We start from the raw sequence: 21,970 nt of genomic DNA on the forward strand, positions 1-21,970 counted from the left end.
ATGAATATGTCCGGAGTAATTTATTAAATAAATAATTGACCAGTTAATTGAACACATCTTATGTAATCATCACGCTTAAAATTGCACCATCACCATTCGGGTCAAATAGACTATCTCTTTCAACTTTTGTTGAGTCTCTTTCAATTTTCAACTTTGTGAAAATGAAGTGAAAGCACTAATGCTAATAGGTTGGAGGGATTAAGACGAACAGAGAACCGATCAGTTTTGCTGATATCTGAACATGAATAATGAATTTCCAGAAAGATAAGATTAAATTGAGAAGGGAACAAGCATTGATTATTTTCATTGCCTTTTCCCTTGACTTCTCTTTGTTATCTTTCCTGACATTACTCCAACCTTATCTTCCAGCCTCCAACTCCAAATGTACTGCTACCTTACTTCTGCTTCTTTTCTCATTTATTTAACTTTAAAGATCACCACTCTCGTCCATTTTCAATACATTACTTTAGCGACTCGTACATAGTGTATGCCACGCTCAATAAACGTACATTGTAAATTGAATAAGGAAAACTGCATGAAGAACGAAGGTGTTGTCGAGTGTTTTGTTTTTCTTATCGTTCTGATGGCGTGTTCGAATAGAATCGTTGGACAAAGTAAAAACGACACCATACAGCAACCAGACAGCAAACAGACGTTAAATTTACGCGCAATACGCGTAAGTCAAGTCCCAAAGTTAAACGATCAGGTTGTTACGCTGCATTGTTTGAGCATTGTCTCAACACGCACTACTGCGTTGTATTGCGTTGAAATCGACAAGGACCACTGACGGTGGTTAGTGCGGAGCGCACGTGGTCTGCGTGAAGTATCGCATTCTGTTAATTGATTATTGCTCCATTACGATTTCTCTGTGTTTCCGTACTTGACTTCAGTCTTGTTCTAATTCACCTTGACTTGATTACTGTAGTGTTTCCGGCTCTACGTGGTCCTTGGCTTAATTCGAGATCAGTAGTGCTCTTGAGAAAGGTTTTTTTTTGTGACAAACAAAATCAAAATCATTTCAAGAAGAAAAAGGAAAATTGTAAAGCACTGGCCGTCACAAGTGGTTTCTTAAATTTCTCAAGCTGTTCTGGGATCAGTTGTTTTCGTAAGAGTCGTTTTTTTTTCAGTTTTAGGAATATATTTCATCGAAACTTTTGCTTATTGTTTGTTTTGTTAAGAGACTACAATTCATGGAACTTAACTGTTATCTAATTATTTTGCATCGTAAATTCAAGTGCAACTCCTTTCTACCAATTTGGAAACAAGGATTACGATATATATTCCCTTAACTTTCGTGTCTTTTGTGTTTACACCAGTACATTTTTTCTTGAAGATGCATATAGGCTTAGAAGTTATATGGAGTAATCTGAATCAAATTAAATATTTTCAGGTTAAAAACATGGCTGCAACAATAGGTGGAGGTGGTGATGCAGTTCAGAACGGAAATCCGGATAGAGAAAAGGAAAATGTACCGAAGAATATTAAAAAGGAAGCTATTGGCAACTTGCAACTGAAATTGGTAAACGGCATTGCACTGAAGGAAACAAGTGATGTTGCTGATTTGAAAGTGGTGCCAAAAAATGTATCTCCTTTGGTTATTCTATGATATTGTATCAGAGTTCGAGATCTTGTGTATTTGTTCGACTTTAAGATATTCACTCTTCCCGATAATGTGTCCATTTATAACGTGTTTATATGGGTATTAATTTTAAATTAGACAAGGTGTTAGGATTTTTAGTTGTCAGTATATTGTAGAAAGGACATAATCGACGGAACACAGCAGGAAGTAAAGCAGAATCTTGTGATGAATATTCAAACAAGGAGAGCAAGCCACGTTCAAAATCAACAAATATAACGCAGGAAGCGGATATTGGATATCAAACGGTGCAGACAAAACGACGTTATAATTGTTAGCAACTTATATTTCATAGATATTTGTTTCTTTGTATGATGTCTAGAATGCTGCTTTAGAAATTTGCAAGCTCTTTGCATAGGAAAGTTGATAAAAAATAGGGGGATCAAAATAGCAACGAGATTTTTATCAATTGTAAATCGTTTAAGTAAAAGTGGTTGAAGTCTTAAACAAGACTGCAAAGGAGCAAATTCAGTTGTTAATATGAAATCTGAGAAAATTGTAATTAAAACTGTTGGAAGAGCAAATTGAATCTGCAATGAAAAAGGGGAAGTATGGACAGAGTAAAACAGCCAAAGAATTGAGTGAGTGATGAAATGAAATGATAGCATTGAATTATTTTTATTCAATGAATTCATAGCAGCCATTCTAAAAGTAAATAGTGCCTATTTAATTTAAGCTGTCGAAAAAAGCCGTAATACACAACAGCCAACAAATTCGATGATATTGGAAGGATTTATTTATGATGGTGAAGGTACGTCGTTTCTTTGAAGTACGAAGTTTAAAAATACTTTACAGAAAATTTCATAAATTTACAAAAGTTACAATTAAATCCCTCTAATTCTTTAGTCGATCTTGAAGAGCCGTTCAGCGATTCCGACGATAACGATACTTTAAGGGGACCAAAAAAACTTTCGCTGACCATTCCACGAGGGCGCATACGTACTCTTTCGGGCACTGTTCCTGCAGTAGGGTACAGGTAGACATTATTATTAATTGCGCATATTTCAAGAACCCATTTACACTAGATTTGTTTTTCCAAAAGTCTGTTTGATGATGGCTATTTTATATTAGTTGTTGATTGGTTCGAAGCAAAATATGCTAAAAGCTACAAAATTGCAGTGAGTTAGGAAGGTTAGACTCCAGAAGTAGTGCCAAACGTGGTGTAATAAATCACGATAGAGCATTGTAAATGATATTTCTTTTTCAAGCAAAACTTGTGAAAGTAGTTTTGCAGTCCAAAATGGGGTGGCCCAACGATGTGTCTGAGCTGTTTGCAATTTTTTGACCTTCCGGAGCATCTCATGCAGTTTTCGGAGTTAGTTTTTCAGTTTAATTTTATACTGCTTTTTTTCTGTATTGTTTTTTTATGGACGAAAAGTATATGAAGCATTTTGGCCTTTATTAACTGTTTCACTGCCTGACACATTTTTCACGCTGCATCAACGAAATACATTGTACAGGCATCTACTTGATGATCATCACATTGTTATTGTCGAAATTGATTTGATCGTTGATCCAAAGAGGTTAGTGCTTTAAACCGAATTGTTTATCGCTTGGTTTGTAACTTTTAATTCTAATCGATTTACTTTATTGGTTGTCAAGTTTTGATGTTCTCTTATACTGATCAGTTATTATCCTAATTTATTTAGATACGTGGAATACTGGAGACAGCGTTTTGCGAGGGAAAGTATTGATACCATTTTCCCGAAAAAAATTCCTACTGAAAATGACGTGTTTTATGGAAAGACAAATTATTTCTATGAAATGGGTGAAAATCTACCGGAGGATTATGCATTACGTCAGAAACTTGCTATGAGACGCTTGGAAGAAGTATACTCTTTAAACATTATGTATTTACATTGACCATATATGTAAAACACTTTTGTTGTGATTTTTCTGCTGAAAGTGTAGTAGAATAATAAGTGTATGGTATCATTTGACATTTACACTGAACATAACAAATTACTATCTCTTTGAGTAGCTTCTTTCTTTTTATTTCTTGTTCAAAATTTTGGAGTTGTAGGCATTAGCATGTCAGCAACGTGAACGAGAAGATACAAATTTCATACAGCAGTGCATTTTTTGTCGATATACGGCACGTGGTAATCGGTCGAAAATAATCCACCACCTCTATATGATCCATCATTTGAATCTTGGCTCACCCGACAACTTAGGTGCTTTCATTCCCTTAAAATAATATATGACAAGTTGTTTCTAGAAATTGTACATTCATTCTGCGTTTGTTAGCAATATTCTAATTTATTTGTGTAATCCCTTTAAAATTAATGGTGCGTATCATTGCAGTTTTTGTCACCGAGTACATTGAGTGTCTGAAGTCGAAACTTCTCAGGTTGTCATTTCTAAAATTAGCGCTCATTTCATGATGATTGACTTTTTGATTGCTTTTTATCCATTTTATTCAATTTTAAAGTTTATTTGCAGCAATGAATGTATTTATTGTGAAAAAAGGTTCAGTGACCGCAACACTCTGATGGATCATATGCGTAAACGAAATCATAAGGAAGTGAATCCAAAGAACAATTATTATGACAAATTCTACATTATTAACTATTTAGTGAGTGTCATGCTTTTGTTTCGCACTGGATATTTTGTGGAGCTCACAAGGACTTTTAGAGTATTATTGGTGAAGTTATCCCAGTGTTAATTTTTAGTGCTAATTTTTATATATTACCAGGATATATTGTGTTACCTAGGCTTTCTAAGGATTTATACGTCTTTCTGCTAGGTATCCTACACTTTATAGAGTGCTGAGATCTCAAAACTAACTTTTACGGAATATTTAGTTTATATATATGTATAATTCTGATCTAAATCTGAACTTATTGCTTGCCCAAAAGCGCTTTTTCTTAGGAGTTGGGAAAGCGTTGGTTAGATGTATTGAAAGAAGACTTCGAAGATACTATGCCAACATTTGTAGATTCCGATGAAGAAGAGGAAGAGTAAGCCGTTTTTCTTTCATTGTTTAGTGTTTCTTTTCCCATGTTCCTGGTGTGCAAAACACTTTATGACCCAAGTCATTTCAATTGTTTTTTTTTTGAATTCTTTTTGAAATATTTTTTGAATTATTTTCATTCTGGAATTCTTCATTTTCCATTTTTTAGGAAAGTAATCTTGGAAAGATATCATTAAGCCGTATGATTTTTTTTTTTAATGCTTATCATGTGCACTGAAATTAAGAAAAAAAATAGTCATTATCTTAAATTGACACCTGCACTTTTTAAAATATTTTAAGAATAAAAGTGAATTAACCAATATTATCGTGAATAGGGAATCCTGGCAGGAATGGCAGGAGGATAACATCGATGTGGAGCAGACTCGTGTAGTTTGTTTGTTTTGTGAAGAAACTGAGGATCACGCTGCTCCATTACTTGAACATATGAAAGTAAGTTTAGCTCGCTTAGTTTATAGCTTTGCCTCTAGTGGATAGTTTTCAAAGTCAACAAAAATTTGGTGATTTCTTTTCGAAAAGTTTGTAGGTAGAGAAGTCAAAAACATCGCACATTTTAGTCATACACATTTTTTTTTTTTTAAGTTGTAGATATTGCTAGTGTATTATTTTCATTGGATGAAAAAAAAAAAAAAAAAAAGAACCTTAGATTTATAAAGTTTTAACTTTAAGTCAAACTTTATCTTATTTATTTTCTAGGATGTTCATTATTTCGATATTCTCGGAATAATTGAAAAAGAGAAGCTGGATGTTTATGAACGGGTAAAAATGATTAATTACATACGTAAAGAAAACTACAATGCAAGATGCTTCGTATGTGGTAGGGATGACCTGGGTTCGTTACAGAAGCTGAGGCAGCATTACACCGAAAACGATCATCTTTCGAAAGGGTTACCAGAAAAATCAGTTTGGTGCACGGAAGAGTTAGTTTTTACGATGACTGAATATTTCCTCGTTATTGTATCATCATTCTGGTTTTTACTGTTTCAGAATCGGTTGTCTATTAGAAATTATCCTGATGTTACTGCACTGAGAATCTTATTTAATGTACAGTTTTTGTTTCTTAACTGTCCCAGAATAATCAACTATTCATTTTATTTTTCAACTCTGTTTTTATTTTTGTTTTTTATTTTTATGTTATTTTTGCAAAGTATTCAATTTAGATTTGAACAAGTGTTAGAATTTTTTTGTTGAACTAGATTGCTTCCAGGTAATCAAATTTTATTAAGCAGTTGAATATCCAAAAAGAAAAAATAATAATAATAAATGAATAAAAAATAAAGTTGGTAGGTGTTTCCAATTAGTTATAACATTTTTTGTGAATTCTTATCTCTAATTTTGTGATTAATTGTGATATTATTATTTCTACCTACTCTTCCTTGTAGAAATCTGGTGCCCATATTCGGTAACGATCATCTAACTTGGATGCTTGAATCATATATTGATGAAAAAGAAGTTTCTTCACAGAACGAAGAGGGGACAGCAGTATTCGAAAACATCAGAGAGTATCTTCTGAAGCAAAGTGAAGTGAACTCTGTTGAAGGTGTAAGTATTGACTGATAGTTGTTTTATTTTAATTTTTTATGGGAAACAATTCAAATATCAGCTGAAATACCAGTTTTTGAACAATGCTTCTTTCTATTTTACATCTGAAGAGGCCTTGAGCAGTATATCGAACTAAAGTCAGCTCATGATATCAGGACATTGTTAAATTACTGATGACGTGCAAAGTTTGTTTTATAAAAATCCTCGCAACTTTCTATAATGCTCAGACAGATGTATTGTAAATATATTTTTAAATTTAATTTCATTTCTGGTATATTTGACATGAGTAATTTCTGCTAATACTTCATTTATAAATTTAGATAACATGATAGGAAGTATCCGTTTTATATAAAATTTACTCCGTTCGATAAAACTGCCATTGGATAGAAGACAACGGTTGATCTCTTGTAATTTAATCGCTTAATTTTGATCATATTAGGTCATTTTTTCAGGTGATTGCTGAAGATTTTCCGGAGTTGCATGATGGTGTGCTTACAGATTTGAACTTATACGATTCGCTGAAATAAACGAAAATGAAATGTTCTGGAGCATAAAAATAATTTTAAAACGACAAACACTGGATGCAATGGGTGTGCTCCACTAAGGGCATAACCATCACTACAACTGAGATTGCTCACTTTTTATGAAATTTACTGTTTATGTAGAGTTGCCAGCTGGTTATTCTGCAATTTCATGCTTGATTCAAACTTTATCGCACATTTGCAACTCATGTAATTGATACCGGTATCAACTGTAGTACGGGACGAATAATAGCAAAGTATGTGTTATGATGTTTGCGCGTAATAAGTTCATTTCTTTTCTCAAAAGCTTTCTCCACAATTGTTTGGATATATTCAGTATTTTCTCCATAACCATATAATTAATGTTTTTTGATAGTTCATTTATCAATCTCTAAATTTCTATATCTGTTCTGATTGTCAAAGCACTTTTCATCCTTGTTGGAGTGGAATAGAAGACAACCTGTGTCTGTCAGTTCTGCCTCCCGTTTATCTTTGAATAAGTTGGACATTTTCTGCTGTATAAAACTGTGTTAAGTGGGATATAGATTGGGATGAAATCCTTATGTTAGAGATGATAATCACCACTTTACTAATTCTGTCGATCTCCCTTGTCCTTGTCCTTCTTGTTAATTTCCACTTAGTATATCTGCGTTCCAGAAAAGGTAGTCCACCTATTTGCCTTTATGTTTAGTTTCTTGTTTTGGTTTTTTCAGATGTTTTTAAATGCAGGTCTCTCTTTTAGTCCTATTATTACTCCGTTATTGTTGTGTTCTGTGCATTATATCTGTCTTATGGATGTCATATTTCCATTAATATCATCGTACTTTCCGTTCAGTTCATTCACCACTTACTGGTTTCTTGTTTTATCTGTGTGATTCTAACAACTTTTTTTAACTTTGTAAATAAAGTTTAAAACAGTTCTTTCTTCACCTACTATCCTGAAACTATTACAAGAGGTATAGAGGGACAAATATTTCCTCGGGAATCCCGCGTGATATTCAGATAAGATTGCCGAAACATAAGGTACTGTGTAGGACCCAGTGCATCTGTGATAGTTACAATTTCCAGATAAGATAGTCATTTGATAGCGCAGTCCTTATTTTAACGAATATAAATATAGAATAGAAATGAAGTCTGCATAAATTATTTCAGCATAAAGTTTCCGCCAGTTATTAAGCAGAAAGAAATAAAATATCCAGTAGTTAACTTGTCTCATAAAAGCTCGGCTGGTGTAATGAGATTAGGTATATCAAACGAGGTATGCGAGTTGAAACACATCAAGAAATGGGCAAATCTCATATGTTTTTGCTTTCCAATTATGCCTAAGAGGAATTATGACAGACATGTACACATACATACATATGAGGAGGGGATAGTCCAGGGGAAAAACTGGTTCTGGGACCAGTTTTCTCCACATCATAATTCTCTCGGCCTATGGTTTTGTTTCATGTCATGAAGCATCTTTCTCTTGCCCTATTTCGGATAGCTACAAAATTTTTTTCACATAAAATTATATTTAGATTTCATCCTGGTTAAATCTGTACATCTTCCTAGTTAAATCTGTACATCTCTCACTCTTTCCTCTATTTTGCCGCTCTATAGCAGGGTTATTTTTTCTGACCTCTATCATAAGCACGTAACTCTAGTATTCATCAGTTTTGAATTACTCTCCAATAGAACACGGCCGGTTTTTTTAATCAACTAAGTGATGAGTGAGTATCCTTAAATATTCATCATCCCTATCTGGAAAACTCATCTAAACATCTTAGGCACTGTAAACCAGAAGCGTACCAAAAACATAAAAGTTTTTATCACTATCCGAAGGATGACTGAATACCGTGAACTGACCGTATGAATAATCGTATTCATAAATTAATTTTCCAAATTCTCAGTTTACTTACTAAAGGGCTGCTTTCCTCAATTTATGATAAAAAGCGATTATTTCTCTTCCAGGGTACTGTTTGATAAAGTAGTAAAGAATGCAGATGAAGCGTAATTACAAAAAAGCCGAAAAAAACATTATTTCACTACGTGGCAGTAAAAAGAAATGGTTGAATTCTCAAGAATGAACTGCACTTTTATACAGAAAGTTGTAGAAATAACGTTTCAGCTTAAAGAGTCTCTGTTATTGCTAACATAGGAGCAGAAAAAAAAAATGGCAGATCAGGTCGTCTTCACTATATATAATTATATATAAAAAACAACCATTTATAATTGCAACTATAAACATCAGCAGTTGACGAATGTAAACTTCTTTTGTTATGAGTAATCACTGTGTGTCAGCTCATCGAATAATTATTATGATGAAAAGAAATGAAGATGTCAAAAAAGTGACAAAATGGAATTCACTGGAAAAAGCTTTGCTAGCTAAAAAATGTCTTCGGACTCATTAAAATTCGTAAAAATTTCACCTTGCTCTTACTCAGCAAAGTAAAGAGAACTTGTGCTAGGAAAAATTTATTCTACAGACATAAAAAATAGTCAATGTAGAGTTCATATTTCTCTATCAACATCCTTAAAACTTCAGGAACCATAATGTCAATTAGCTTCTAAGACATGATTTTATCATCCCACAACCATAGCCTCCACTGGAATCACTTACATAACGAATATTTTGGACCCGACCAGTGCATGGTATCAGAAAAACACGTGGGTAGCGATGAACAAGATCTTCCCAATGCACAAAAAAAATGTCAGGAATGCGTAATTTATATAAAATTTGTCCGGTTACTGACAGCTTTTTTACCCGGCATAAACTTTCAATATAAAATAATTGCACATTATGAAGTCGTAACAAATCGAACAGTGCCGCAGCAAAACAAATTGGTAAGCAAACACCTGGTCCGTTGCAGATTATTGCATCAGGCCTGAAAAAAAAACTTTAAATTTTAATGTGAAACTTCAATGAAACTTTAATACTTTGCACACGTTAGAGAATAACTTCGACTCCAAACATCAGGACCCCTTTACCAAAAACAAAAAGAATCTTAGTATTGTTGAGGTAGCGAGCATAATAATTCCTCCAACTTCGAGGCTTAATAAGAAAATCCAACTCGGACTTTAAATCTTAAAATCTGAAATGTTAACTTCATAATTTTCCCAAGTTCCAACAATTCCGCCTCTTCCATAATTTTAAAAATATTACCTTCTATGTGAACAGTAAACTGATCACCTTATTCGCCATATCAAAAATAAGCTTTCAATGCAGGCCCAAATTGTTGTCCATATTGAAGTAATGTAGTTTTGTTTTACTTCCCGACTTCTGCTTATTCGTTCTACTCGGAAGTTTCCCAGGCTTTGCGATTTTTCAAATTCGATTATCTTAAATATTGCTGATAAACTCAAGCGTCGTTCTTTCTTTGAGTTTCATAAAAGCTCACAAAACTTCTCAGCAAATGACTTTTTCCCAACACATGCTGAAAGTCTAAATTCGTAGATGCATTCTCCATACTTCACCTTTCGTCCGCTTAGTTTGTCAGTATCGGAAACAATATATATACGATGACCGAACTGTTGTCTAAAGGCGGATATAAGAGTTAATAATTCAGCAGTGTGGCCGCCTGAAAAACAGACAATATGTACTAACTTCAGAACTCTTAGACTGAAAATAAGCCAAGTTATGTTAGAAATTTTGCTAGAAAAACGAACAGGCACAAATATTTCAAACATAAGTTAGCCTAATTCTAAATACCTGGCAGACCAAATATTTCCATTAAAATATTCAAGTGGAGAAAATGCATCATATTTATTTGCTAAAAAATATAATATGTAAGCAATTTGCAGCAAAATCATACCAGACCCAAACACATAGCACATTCGTATTGACGTTGACGGACGCTTCCCTTTCGCCATGTTGTGGTTCACGCATGAGTGTCGCTTGACGTACCACGCGTATAACACGACAAATGTCAACAACGGTATCACCGACAAGTGCACAAACGTCCCACAACTACTGATATACTCAACCATGCCAATATGCTCGCATCCTGTCCACTAGTCTTCTGGGACAGAAGAGACGCTTTGCAATCCAGCATCTCACTCACATGTGGAGTTATGGATGATAGGTTCGTTTGAAATTAATATAAAGGTTTTTATTGAAGTGAAATAAGAGAAACGATATTTCATGCTACATCGATTCATACTGAAAGGAACAATCTTCTGCATTTCATTTCTCTTGCCTTCTTTTTTAATTATATAAAATTTGGTTTTCCAAACTTTGAGTTTATAGTATTAGTAATAATAATATTTCTTTGGAAAACTTCAATTGAACATCAATTTGGATATAATTAAAAGCATTTTTTATGAGCTTTTGATTGGAGTTGAATTTTCTTCTGCACTTGCATTGCATTTGAATCCGTTTCACAAAAAAGATAAATGAAATCGATAATGCATACGATGATTACAAGTATAGCAATTATGGATTGCAACGATAAGTGATTACCAAACATTTTATATGCAGCCAGTAAGCATCGATCACGTAATTCTTGAGGTGCTTTTTCACGTGGACCTCTGAAAATGGAACTAATCCAAGTTGTTTCTATTGACTTTTAATTATGCATTACTGTTTCTGTTTGCAACTTCGAAACTTACTAATTCAGTCGATAATACTTATTTGACTTCAAAGGAACAAGACCAGTACCTGATAGCATAACAAAGAATATCACTGCTTTCTTCGATATCAATCATTGAAATATTGTGCAATACAACATATGCATGTGTGCCTGTAATGTAATCGCAACTGGTCAGAGGTCATTCATGGAGTTCAGTCCATCAAGAGCTCTGAATCATCTGACCAACTTTTTTGCAATGATTTCCTACTATTCTAACCACCCACAAAATTCACCCTTCTAACATGTTAAATTCATTTTTAAATCCCCTTTTTTTTTTAAAAAAAAAGGACAACCTGTAATGCACGCATAAGTAAGTGCAAGAAAGGAAATACTCCCATCAACTATCGCTGCTCTACAAAATGATACTTTGGAAATGAAAATAATTAATAAATAAATGCTTTTTGGGAAAAATATCATCAAGCCAATAGCTATTGTTACAGGCGAGTAAAGGACACGAATAGAAAGTATCTGAAATAATTGATTAATTTCAAAGTAAAATAACTCATATTGTCTTTCTATTTAATTTTCTTCTTTCCTCATCAAATACTGGTGAATATTTCCTTCTTCCGAGTTTTAGAATACCTCTTTTTGTGATATTCAGAAAGGAAAGAAATATTTACCTGGTTACGGTAAAGTCGATATTCGGAAACTGATAACTTTGCATAGCTATCAGGCCATATATGGCCATAGTGATTAAATCGAATAGCAAGAAACATGCCTAAGTCTATCAGACCACATGCAAGAAGAAGCTGCAATGTTACGTAAATAATCGATCCATTTTATTCTTTAAATTATAGGATTTCTTGGATTTTAGAACTAAGAATAAGAGGAAACAAGTTCAGCTGAAAGGAAAGTACAAAATGTTCAAGATCGACAATTGCGCCATATTCGTAATATCAATATAAGGAATAATTACATGCATAATAGCAATTATCATTAGTCCATTCCCACCACCTTTCTGTTTCCTTTTGCTTCGTGTCGCCAATTTTGCTGTACTGAGAAAAGTATTCTGAAATACCGCCCACACAACAGTTTAGTAATTTTATCCTAAAGTCTAAGTTAACATATTCCTATAAGAGTTCCATGAGAGATTCTCATAGGTAAATATATGTCTAGTGATGCCTTAAATGTCATATGTGATATAAAATTACCTCCCGAAAGGAAGGGGCACTGTTTGGCACGGTTGCAGATGGTAATACGGATGTTGCTTGGAAAATCGAAGGCGCAAGTGGTAAATGCGTAAGTGATCTGCCTGTTTCCATCTTGCCTTTACCTGATGATATGGCTTTGATATTTATAACACTCCCTTCTTTCGCCAGATTGTACTGTTGTGACTGATTTTGTGACTTTTTCATTTGGCTCTGTAAAATTTGTCCAGCCATAAGGAAAAACCAGTTCACCGTTTCAGCTGATATCATTTAGAAAAATAACAGAAGATATTGTTCCTATATGTTTTATATAGGTGATGACAGAAATTTGCATGCTGTTAAAGTTGAATTTAAATTCTGGAAATATCAAAAATAAAATGTTACATTGTCAAAATGCAGACATAATTTTGACATTGACCTATCCGTTTATTAAGCATCAAAATTCTCATCAGTTTGAGAACTCCAGAAGCATTTTTCGAGATTTAGAAATCAATAATAACTTCTCAGCAGTGCGCCTGTCGTTACATTCAAGATTATTTCACTAAGAATCCGAAATAGGATGGATATTTCTGCAGTGCACTTCGTTACAACAAAATTTGATAGGATGTTTAGAAGTGCCTAGAACTTGTGCCACTCATTGAGGAATCACTTATCACTGCGAAGATTTTTGCAGTGATATGAAGTGCAGAATAATTATACTCTGCATTTTTGGGTTTAGAAATGAATTTAACTTAATTACATAAAATGAAACAGTATTGCGATTTATTGGAATATTTGTGAATGGATAATCTCTATTAATAGTGTGTGTGTAACATTGCTATATGCTATGATATCACAAGTGTATTTAGAAGGTTCGCTGGTTCGCAACAAATAAAAGCGGTTGACCGATATAAAATAATACGGTGCTTATATAATTGAATCCGTTAATTCGACTCCCAAATCGATCAAGTAATAACAGACTGGCAAAAGCCATAAGCGATAACAGACCCAGAAATCTTAACAGTGCAGCCTGAAATAGATCGGTGAGGAAAATCAGATTTCCTTCTTTGCTAACGGGAAAAGCAAATGGTTCAAAGCTTTTTCATTTAGTAAAATAAGTATAATAAAATGAACTGGGAGAATGAGGATTAGAATCGGTACACAAAAGATTTTAACATTTTAACATATGCGAGCCCAAATTTTTGTGATTAATTCTGCGAATGAAATGTCGAGAAACTTATGGAAAAAATAAGAAAGTGAGTAAAACTGCTGTATAATAATGAACAAATCTCACATTACGAATTTCATTTCAAAAAAAAAAGAAAAAACCAAAAGATTTAAAATCACAAACCTCTCGTACATCTTCTCGTTCAGATCCGTAATGCCAAATGGATCCGGCCGCAATCAAAGAAATTCCAAGTATAATAAAATGAAGTGAGAGATTGAGGATTAGAATCGGTACGGACCAGAATAAATCAACAAAACAGACATAGAGAAAAGCGACGACGTATGTTGTTACCACTACCGCACATCCAAGCCATAACCGCCGAATAGACAAAGTGAAGGATGATATGTATAAAATATGTGCGATTGTAAATAATCCACAAACGATTTGTAATTTATTATGCCATTGCGATGAATTTAAATATATACCAAGAGCTAAGAAGAGAGCTTTAATATAATTTCGATAGGTTTGAAGTTGTGGCAATTGAAGTGTAAGTTACACGATGAGAGATCACTCGATGATGTGAAATGAGATGACTTTACTTCTAAGTCTTGAACTTTCATCTATTCCCAGTACTTTAGTTTATCTTTTGAGTAACGATGCAAAAGTTTCTTTTTTTTAATTTGCAGTCTATTAATGTTTTAATTCAATTCAATTCAATTCAAGATTCAGTTTTTTAATACATAAATTTGATTTACGACTAACTTTAGTGAACAGGTTATACATACCAAAAACAAGAAATGTTAAAGAAGTGAATAGTTTGATTTCCCTTTTCATACGTAATGTTAACGCAAGTACAGTCAAAGCAAGCGTTGGCATAATATTCACGTACGGAACTTCACGATGGAAACCATCTGTTTCAATGTATAACAAACCACAAAGTCCACCATAAATAATTAACACATGTGTCGGATTCAACACCGGAAAACTGGACATATCTGTGACTGAAACTTTTACAGTAAATAAAAATGTTTCTATGACATAATGAAATAGTTTGAAAAAGAATAATATATTAAACGTTTACAAGCAATACTGATACATTATTTTTCTCGAAATAAAAAGAATATATGGGCGTAAAAGTTTATGAATACCTTCGCTATCATTGGACTAAAAAGAATTTCCACGAATAAAACAAAATGTTTTATGATTTATATGTTGGCAATTAGTTCGAGGCATTCATTTTAAGCAAAACAAAAATCAATTTTGAAACGATAAATAAACTTAGTTTTACTGAACAATTAACACTACCTAAGCTCGTTTCATCAAACGTTTTTCCGAATTTATGGAAAAACGACATTGTTTTTCGTCAGTAATGTTTTAATGACAATATAGAAAATGAGTATTCGACTGCTCTTAGCATTAAGAAAAACGAAATTTTAATTTTCCTTCACTTACAAAAAATAAAATATTTAGAAAATAAATGCTTTTTTCCAAAAATTTGTTATATATATATATATAATAATTTGAAAAAATTCTAAAAGAAATGTCGAGGAAATAATAAAGCAAATCTCTTATGTAATAATTGTATACGATAATCACCTCAACTTCAGTATCAAATTAGAAGGTTAAGTCAAATCAGTAATTATTTTTTTTTAATGTGATTTATTATGACTTTTTGTCAAAACCTTTAAAAAATTAGTTTCAAACGTTTTTTTGGTTAAAGGTTTTCAACCTATATTTTTAACCATTTTTTTTTAAAAAGTGGTTTTGAACGTTTTAAAAAAGATTTAACAAATTTTTTTAAGGCTCAAAAAAGATTTAAAAAGATTAAAAAAAATAATAGCAAAAATGCACATTAATTGTGTTAAAATTTATTTACTACATTTAGGACATTCATAATTTCATCTACTAAAATTTAATAAATAGTTCGAAGATAATGAAAGGTACAAAGGACTGAGTTATGCACAAAGTGTCAAAAGATACATATTTGCAGCAAACAGCAAATAAGAGAGAGCGACCAATTTGATACAACAAAACATAATTTTGAGAAATTTGAGGATGTCTGTTGAGTGAAGTGTATGCATATTGAGAAAAAGAATACACACCAATTTTGAAGTCATTGAGAGTGGCAGGGTGAGATTAGACAATCACAAAAGTTGGAAAATGTCAACACAAATATGTGTCAAATTATGACTTCATTGATCGAACGAAAAAAAAAAATATTTTAAAACTATGTAATGGAATAAGTACTTACCTATTCAATTCAATTGATCAATTATATTCAAATTTGACTGTTACTTCTCAAATTGAAAATGTTGCACCGAAATTAATTTTGGTTGAGGAAAAACGAAGTGAAATTCACTAGGAATTTATTTGATGACAATTAGATAGTAGTAGAAGCTATAACATAAATAAGAAATTAAATTAGGAATTATATGGATAGACCAGATACTCGTTAATCTCGTCAGCTAGTAATAAATTAGCCAATTTAAGAAAAGCAAAAATAACGTAATTCTGATTTGGAAGACCATGATACAGTGGGCATATCGAATTCTTCATATTGAATGGTAATAGATTAGTAATATATAGACAAATTTTGGATAAAAAATAACTGCAAAATTAATGCATTAAAGAAAAAGTATGAAACAGTGATTTCGAAATGCATGAGATAAATAATTCTCATAAGGTTTATTACCTAGTTTTTTTTTTTTTTCACGATATTAAAACAAATTAAGATTATGGTTTGATAGTAGCAAGAATAGACTGTCTACATTAGAAACACCTATCAAAATGTGTTTGTCCTTAAAAAAGCATTGAAATATTCTGATGAAATTTTCAAATTAATGGGATCAACAAAAAGTAACAGGATAGAGAATATTTCTTATATTTAAGATATATTGGGGAGCCAGGTGCGTACGATAGAATAGGAGTGATAAGTAATTATGCATACTTGCATGTACTCATGTTTGTTGATAATCCCATGAAGCTTTAAAATAACATAAACGTGACACGTGACGTACATGCGTGTATAAATAATAAGAGTCAAGTCAGCGGTGATAGTTTAAATCCATTTTTGTTAAATAGTTGAATGAAATTTGTTATGGATGGTTTGGTGAGAAAAAATATCTCATAGGAAAAAAGTAACACAATCTGTTGTAAGACTAGTCTGAATTCTTTGTAAGAAGTAGTAATTAAACTTAGAGAGGACTACTAATAGATGATAATAGCATTTCACTAATAAGCTAATCAAAATGGAAAGTTGAAACGAAAGTCAAAAGTGTATTATTAATGATTTGTAATTTGAAAAGACGAATCACTTTTTACTCAATAAACAGAATTATTCTATTGAATACATTATTGCATTCTGTTTTCTTGTTTTTTCTTTTAAGATATTAGCACAGTTTTTTTCTAATTTGTATATTTTTTGCGCATTCAAACAATGCAAAGTTGTAGGAACAGAGTAGGTGAAAATGAGAACAGTAAGTAGTAATGTGCGAGGTTGCTCTCTTTCTCTTCTTTTTATCAAGAAGAGAAAACTTTAATAAGAGAAGTCGTCTAACTTAACAATTAAAATTTTTCTGAGTTAAGATTTAACTTCATATTTGTTGGGTCTAAAGGAAATTTATATTCTACGCTGTTACAAAGTTTTGCTTGGACATCCCTTTCTCTCCTTCAAATATTTTGATCCGTTGGGAAACAATGGTGTAGTGAGTAACAGAGCTACCACGGGAAAGTACCCTGCCCAACCTATATAGTACATACTACATCTCGTCGAAATCATACAAGCCAAGTCTTTTGGGTGAGATATTGGTTTGCATCGTAGCCAATGACTTTCAGGATTTGGAAATTAGAACGGGATTTGAAACTACTAGAACTAATCAGGTGGGTGGTGAAGGTATACCGAATGTCAAGGATCGATGGGTATTCGCTGCATGTACTGGGGTCAAAGGGTGTCGAGAGTGGTACCGGATTCGTACTTTCTAAATTATTCTTCTACTAAATGCTTCGTTTCCTCGGTAATTTTTTTCCTCTATTTCCTTTCCAGCTCATACTGTTTCTAACCCTCTACTCGATCGATTACTTTAGAAGGAAGAATTTGTCGCAGGAAGAACTCGAATTTCATGTCTTTCAAACAAGGACTGATGAACTTTTAATGATGCAAGAGAACTGACAAATTCAAGGAGTTAAAGAGCCAGTTTCTAAATACCAATTTCTAAATACGCTGGCTTTTCTGTTAAAATTTAACATGGAAATCGTATCAATATATTCATGCATATACGCTTTCAATGCTAGGAAAACCTTTCACTTTGTGGAATCTAACTTCACATAGAATTCCAAAGCCTGAAATGAAAAGCATGAAAATGAGTCCAAACTACCAATCATTCTGTATTGGAACAACTGTCGCTAATTTCAGAACGCATGGGTGGTTTGTCAGTTTGCCAAGGATCCGTCTGTAGAACATTTGCTGGCTATCGGTGATGAAAATGGCTTTATTCACTTCTTGGATGCTCGAGAAGATGTTATAACAAATTGTAAGTCCACTTATGTAAGTCCACTTACTTTGATGCATCTCCAACCAAATAGCGTTTTTTTTCTTGATTTATTTCTTGTCTCTTTGTTTCTCCATTTTATCTCAATTTTTACTTTATTACTTTGTTCAAAATTATTGTTCGGAATTAATATTTGCTGCGCGAAATTACTTTTTTGGAGAGAAGAAAACCAAGTAAAAGCTTAAACTTATGGTAAGGAGATTTGAGCAGCTCATTCATGTAGCATTTCCAACTATTTTTAGCAATTTCTGCTGATCGAAGTTGTGTAATCGATGTGTCATTTGTTGCAAATCGGCCGAACAATTTAATTTCAATATCTGGTCATGCAAAGGTAACATCATGGGATATTGAGCGACAACTTGCGTTGCAGCAATTTTTAGGTCATGAAGGTTCCGTCCGCGCTCTTTCTGTATCAGACGATAATCCTGGTTAGTTTCGTAATCCTCTTTTCATCAACTTTTCATTGCAGATTAGAGCTTTTGGTGTTTTATGACTTTTTCATTCAAAAAAACAACTGCAGATTTCAGATCTTTTTGCAACAGGAGCTCGAGATGGAACAATTTGCATTTGGGATCAGCGAGAACCACAAGCTTCTGTTGTACGTCCTTTCAGTCTTCTCGAAAACACACATCCTTTACTAGCTTCTAAACGTACGTTAATATTTACATGTATATGCAACAGTACTCCAGCAAGTTTAATTTTCGAAGTATGACTGATAATACCTAAAAGCGTTTGGTAAAAAGATGGAGTATTTGACTTTTTTGATTTTCCTTTCTTGACTTTCCTTTTTTTTTCTAAGAAACTAAAAAGAGATATGTCAGAGCAAATATGAGCTGTTAGAAATGAAGAGAGATCGTGGTATTCTTCCCTCTTTTTAGTTTATTTTCGTACTAGTGTGCCATCATTTGACAAATGTAGGACAAATTTGGTTAGATAATTTGGCATTATAGATTTTTGAGATCTAGACATCCTTTAACGTACAGAACGAATCAAAACGCAGGAGTCACCGGTCTTATTTGCTTCCTTAATATATCTCGGTCTTGTCTTTGTCAGCTTTGTCAATCCAGTTCGTAAGTCCTGGTAGCATTTTGCGATTCTGATTCGTGCTTTTTCAGGTCAAAGTATTGGGACAAAACGAAGATCGCGTATGTCAGTTTCGATGAGTTCAAAAGGAATCACTTCTTTAGTACATTATGGTGGAAATACCCTAATATCTGCATCTTCATCTTTCAAAACGTAGTGTTTTGTTTTTGCGGCTAATACGCGTTTGTATTATGCTTTTCATCTAATGGTTCTTTTATTTCTCATACTGGTGCTACATGATTCTTCTGATGCTAAATTCACTGCAGAGGTATTCGCTTTTGGGATCTCCGTTATCGTGGCAAAAATAGTCCATTTCGTATCCTTGAAGATCCAAATAGTTCTTCAACTCGTGATTTTGGTGTGTTGATATTCTAGAACTCGCATTTATTTTAAGCAATTAACTGGAATTACTTTGTGTAATTTTGTTCCAGTAGGACAAAAACATGATGTTATAATTTACAAGACACAAATTATATTATCATTTATTTTTCAAAAAAGAAGAATTGAAAGAAGCAATTTAAGTTTTATGTCATGATCTCACAACAAATCTGAATATTTTTTCTAACAATTTCGATTATTTTTTGTCTAGTTTAAATAAACTTTTAAGAAATAATCGCACTTTTTTATTGAGGTATTGCTTCGATATGCCTTGATCGCTTTAGCTCATCACTTTTTGTTGCATCCACAGACTTGAAAATTTATCAGTACAGCATACAGGGATTGAATGACACACCAGGTACTTCTTTCATTTTAATATTGTTTAGAGTATCATCATATGTTTGGTTTCGTTCCCCATTTATATGAAGGATTAAAGTTTTTGAAAATTTCAGTTGGAATTTTACAAGGAGTGAAGCGAACGTCTTTCAATACGTATGATTTTAGAATTGCTGCATCTCCAACTTCTGATCATGTAATGTTTGGAGGTGGTGATTGCTTCGCTGTTATTTGGGATTTACAGGTTATTAATTAGTTAGTATTTTAAAACTTCCGCATTTAGAATATGTTAGTTTTCAATGCTCTTAAGCATTGAAAGATTTTTTCATTTATTAATTGGATGTGTTCTTGATTCTGAAATGCTTTTATTTTGTCAGTTAATTATTGCAGGAAAAATATTCCAATTCTAACAAAGGCAAATTGAAGCATTTGCCTTATCCGAAATATACTTTAGGTGGTCATCGCTATGAGGTTTGTTATTTCTATCTTTTATTTTAAACTAAACACATGCATTCCAGTATAATATGTATTAAATTTTTCTTTTAATGATGATGACACCGGCACTCGTGAAATTTTTGCTCTGTAACTTGATGCATTTCCGCTCATTATTATTTTAAATCCTACTTCATTGGTAGCTTCTGTAACTTCAGTGCTGTTAATATAAAAATTTTCATCAAAGAAATAGGTTGTTCTCACTCAGGTTACTGTTGCAAGATTCAGCAACTGTGGACAATATATTGCTACGATGGATGATTCGTATTTGAAAATTTGGAAATGGATTACGAAAAGCCCTGGAAATCAAGACTTATGTTCAATTACAATACAGGACCGTGTCGAATTATATGAATTACCTGAAACAGCTATGGCTGAAATGTCAATGTATGCTTTATACTTATCACTTTGTCATCACTCATAACGTACGGATGCAATTTATGATATATCGAACGCAGTTTTATGTCATTTATTTATATAACCATTTATTTGTATATATCTGCATATTTTGCAGGAAACAGTTGAATGTGTCAGTTTCAGTTCAAAAGAAAAACACAGAACGTAGTCCCTTCAAGAGTCCATTTAAAAGTCCGCTAAACCGGGTTGGTATGGAAACGAAAAGTGGAAGTGGATCACCTGTGAAAAAAATGTTCAAGTATGGTTCCTTTCAGTTTATTCCGCATTTTGTGACTCTTCCAAAAAATTTCGAAGCATAACGTTTTCTTCTAGCTTTTTCCAATAATTTTCTTTTAAGAGCCACTGAATCGATGTCTCCACCACTATGTGATCTAACTAACAAATCAAGCCATGCTGCACGAAAACTTGATTTTTCTGGAATCGAAATGAAAAATCGAGTTCCATGTGCTTTCTACTTTAAGTATGCTTTTAATGTTGATTTGATCTGTTGATTTTCTTTTAACTACTCTTTTGTTAGTGTGTTTGAGAGCGGGAGCAAATTGTGGGTCATTTAAGGTATCCAACAATGAATTTGCCAGATTTTGTCAAAGAAAAACTTGCAATGTCGAACATGAATCCAGAGTTACAAGCGAATATATTAAATAAAGGAAGAAGTCCAGAACTGGATGAATATTCATCCAATTCCGATCGGTAAGACTGTTTTTAATTTGTTAATATTTTACAAATTTTCTGAACAACTTGTAATGCGCTGAACTAGGATATTGAAATATGTTCTGTTATTCATTTGCTTTACGTTTTTTTTTTTTTTTTTTTTTTTTCTTGCACTTTTAATGTCCTCTGTTTTATAGGCCATCTAACTGTTCATATATGATTTCGCTGAAAGAACGTTTCGACCGTACATCTCCTCGTAAAATTCGCGTTAAACAAAGTTTACATAAATCACGTGATCGTGTTCATCGGCAGTCAACACCAAAAATGGCAGCGAAATCTCGCACTGATTTACAAAACTCAAGGCATTTGCAGTCTCAAAATTCTTCAACTGATATTCGTCAGTCAACACCAAAACCAAGAAAAAAGAGTGGGACACAACTAACGCTCGATCAGTATTTCAGCAAAACACCACGAACTTATTAAGTTTATTT

At 32.9% G+C, this 21,970-nt stretch overlaps 5 protein-coding genes across 5 annotated transcripts; 2 read left to right on the plus strand and 3 right to left on the minus strand.

Annotated features, from left to right (window-relative positions):
• Nucleotides 1–1,399: 1,399 nt before the first annotated feature.
• On the plus strand, nucleotides 1,400–6,676 carry Bma-ztf-7 (Uncharacterized protein; the record flags this gene model as incomplete). The annotated part of the gene is made up of 15 exons (XM_043081755.1): nucleotides 1,400–1,582; nucleotides 1,756–1,909; nucleotides 2,313–2,387; nucleotides 2,483–2,612; nucleotides 2,871–2,951; nucleotides 3,097–3,159; nucleotides 3,286–3,466; nucleotides 3,660–3,810; nucleotides 3,941–3,986; nucleotides 4,079–4,211; nucleotides 4,508–4,596; nucleotides 4,925–5,039; nucleotides 5,304–5,527; nucleotides 5,990–6,149; nucleotides 6,602–6,676. 15 exons carry the CDS (start codon nucleotides 1,400–1,402, stop codon nucleotides 6,674–6,676), a joined length of 1,860 nt encoding a protein of 619 aa, XP_042937689.1.
• Nucleotides 6,677–9,212: 2,536 nt separating this feature from the next.
• Nucleotides 9,213–10,639, minus strand: Bma-algn-14.1 (Uncharacterized protein; the record flags this gene model as incomplete). The annotated part of the gene is made up of 4 exons (XM_043081756.1): nucleotides 9,213–9,537; nucleotides 9,843–9,991; nucleotides 10,127–10,230; nucleotides 10,465–10,639. 4 exons carry the CDS (start codon nucleotides 10,637–10,639, stop codon nucleotides 9,213–9,215), a joined length of 753 nt encoding a protein of 250 aa, XP_042937690.1.
• Nucleotides 10,640–10,956: 317 nt separating this feature from the next.
• Bma-algn-14.2 (Uncharacterized protein) lies at nucleotides 10,957–12,662 on the minus strand (the record flags this gene model as incomplete). The annotated part of the gene is made up of 6 exons (XM_001901930.1): nucleotides 10,957–11,179; nucleotides 11,310–11,391; nucleotides 11,574–11,748; nucleotides 11,901–12,029; nucleotides 12,197–12,289; nucleotides 12,432–12,662. 6 exons carry the CDS (start codon nucleotides 12,660–12,662, stop codon nucleotides 10,957–10,959), a joined length of 933 nt encoding a protein of 310 aa, XP_001901965.1.
• Nucleotides 12,663–13,272: 610 nt separating this feature from the next.
• Bm489 (Uncharacterized protein) lies at nucleotides 13,273–14,568 on the minus strand (the record flags this gene model as incomplete). Its single annotated transcript, XM_001901929.2, has 3 exons — nucleotides 13,273–13,437; nucleotides 13,759–14,066; nucleotides 14,361–14,568. The coding sequence occupies 3 exons, from the start codon at nucleotides 14,566–14,568 to the stop codon at nucleotides 13,273–13,275; spliced, it is 681 nt and encodes a 226-aa protein (XP_001901964.1).
• A 2,921-nt stretch (nucleotides 14,569–17,489) lies between these two features.
• Nucleotides 17,490–21,962, plus strand: Bma-cdt-2 (Uncharacterized protein; the record flags this gene model as incomplete). The annotated part of the gene is made up of 14 exons (XM_043081757.1): nucleotides 17,490–17,588; nucleotides 17,987–18,104; nucleotides 18,365–18,550; nucleotides 18,650–18,772; nucleotides 19,238–19,358; nucleotides 19,472–19,563; nucleotides 19,837–19,941; nucleotides 20,036–20,163; nucleotides 20,310–20,390; nucleotides 20,620–20,798; nucleotides 20,926–21,066; nucleotides 21,166–21,288; nucleotides 21,384–21,518; nucleotides 21,677–21,962. 14 exons carry the CDS (start codon nucleotides 17,490–17,492, stop codon nucleotides 21,960–21,962), a joined length of 1,917 nt encoding a protein of 638 aa, XP_042937691.1.
• Between the last annotated feature and the right edge of the window lie 8 nt (nucleotides 21,963–21,970).

The sequence above is a fragment of the Brugia malayi genome (assembly GCF_000002995.4).
Source record: "Brugia malayi strain FR3 genome assembly, contig: Bm_v4_Chr4_scaffold_001, whole genome shotgun sequence".
Classification (NCBI taxonomy): domain Eukaryota; kingdom Metazoa; phylum Nematoda; class Chromadorea; order Rhabditida; family Onchocercidae; genus Brugia; species Brugia malayi.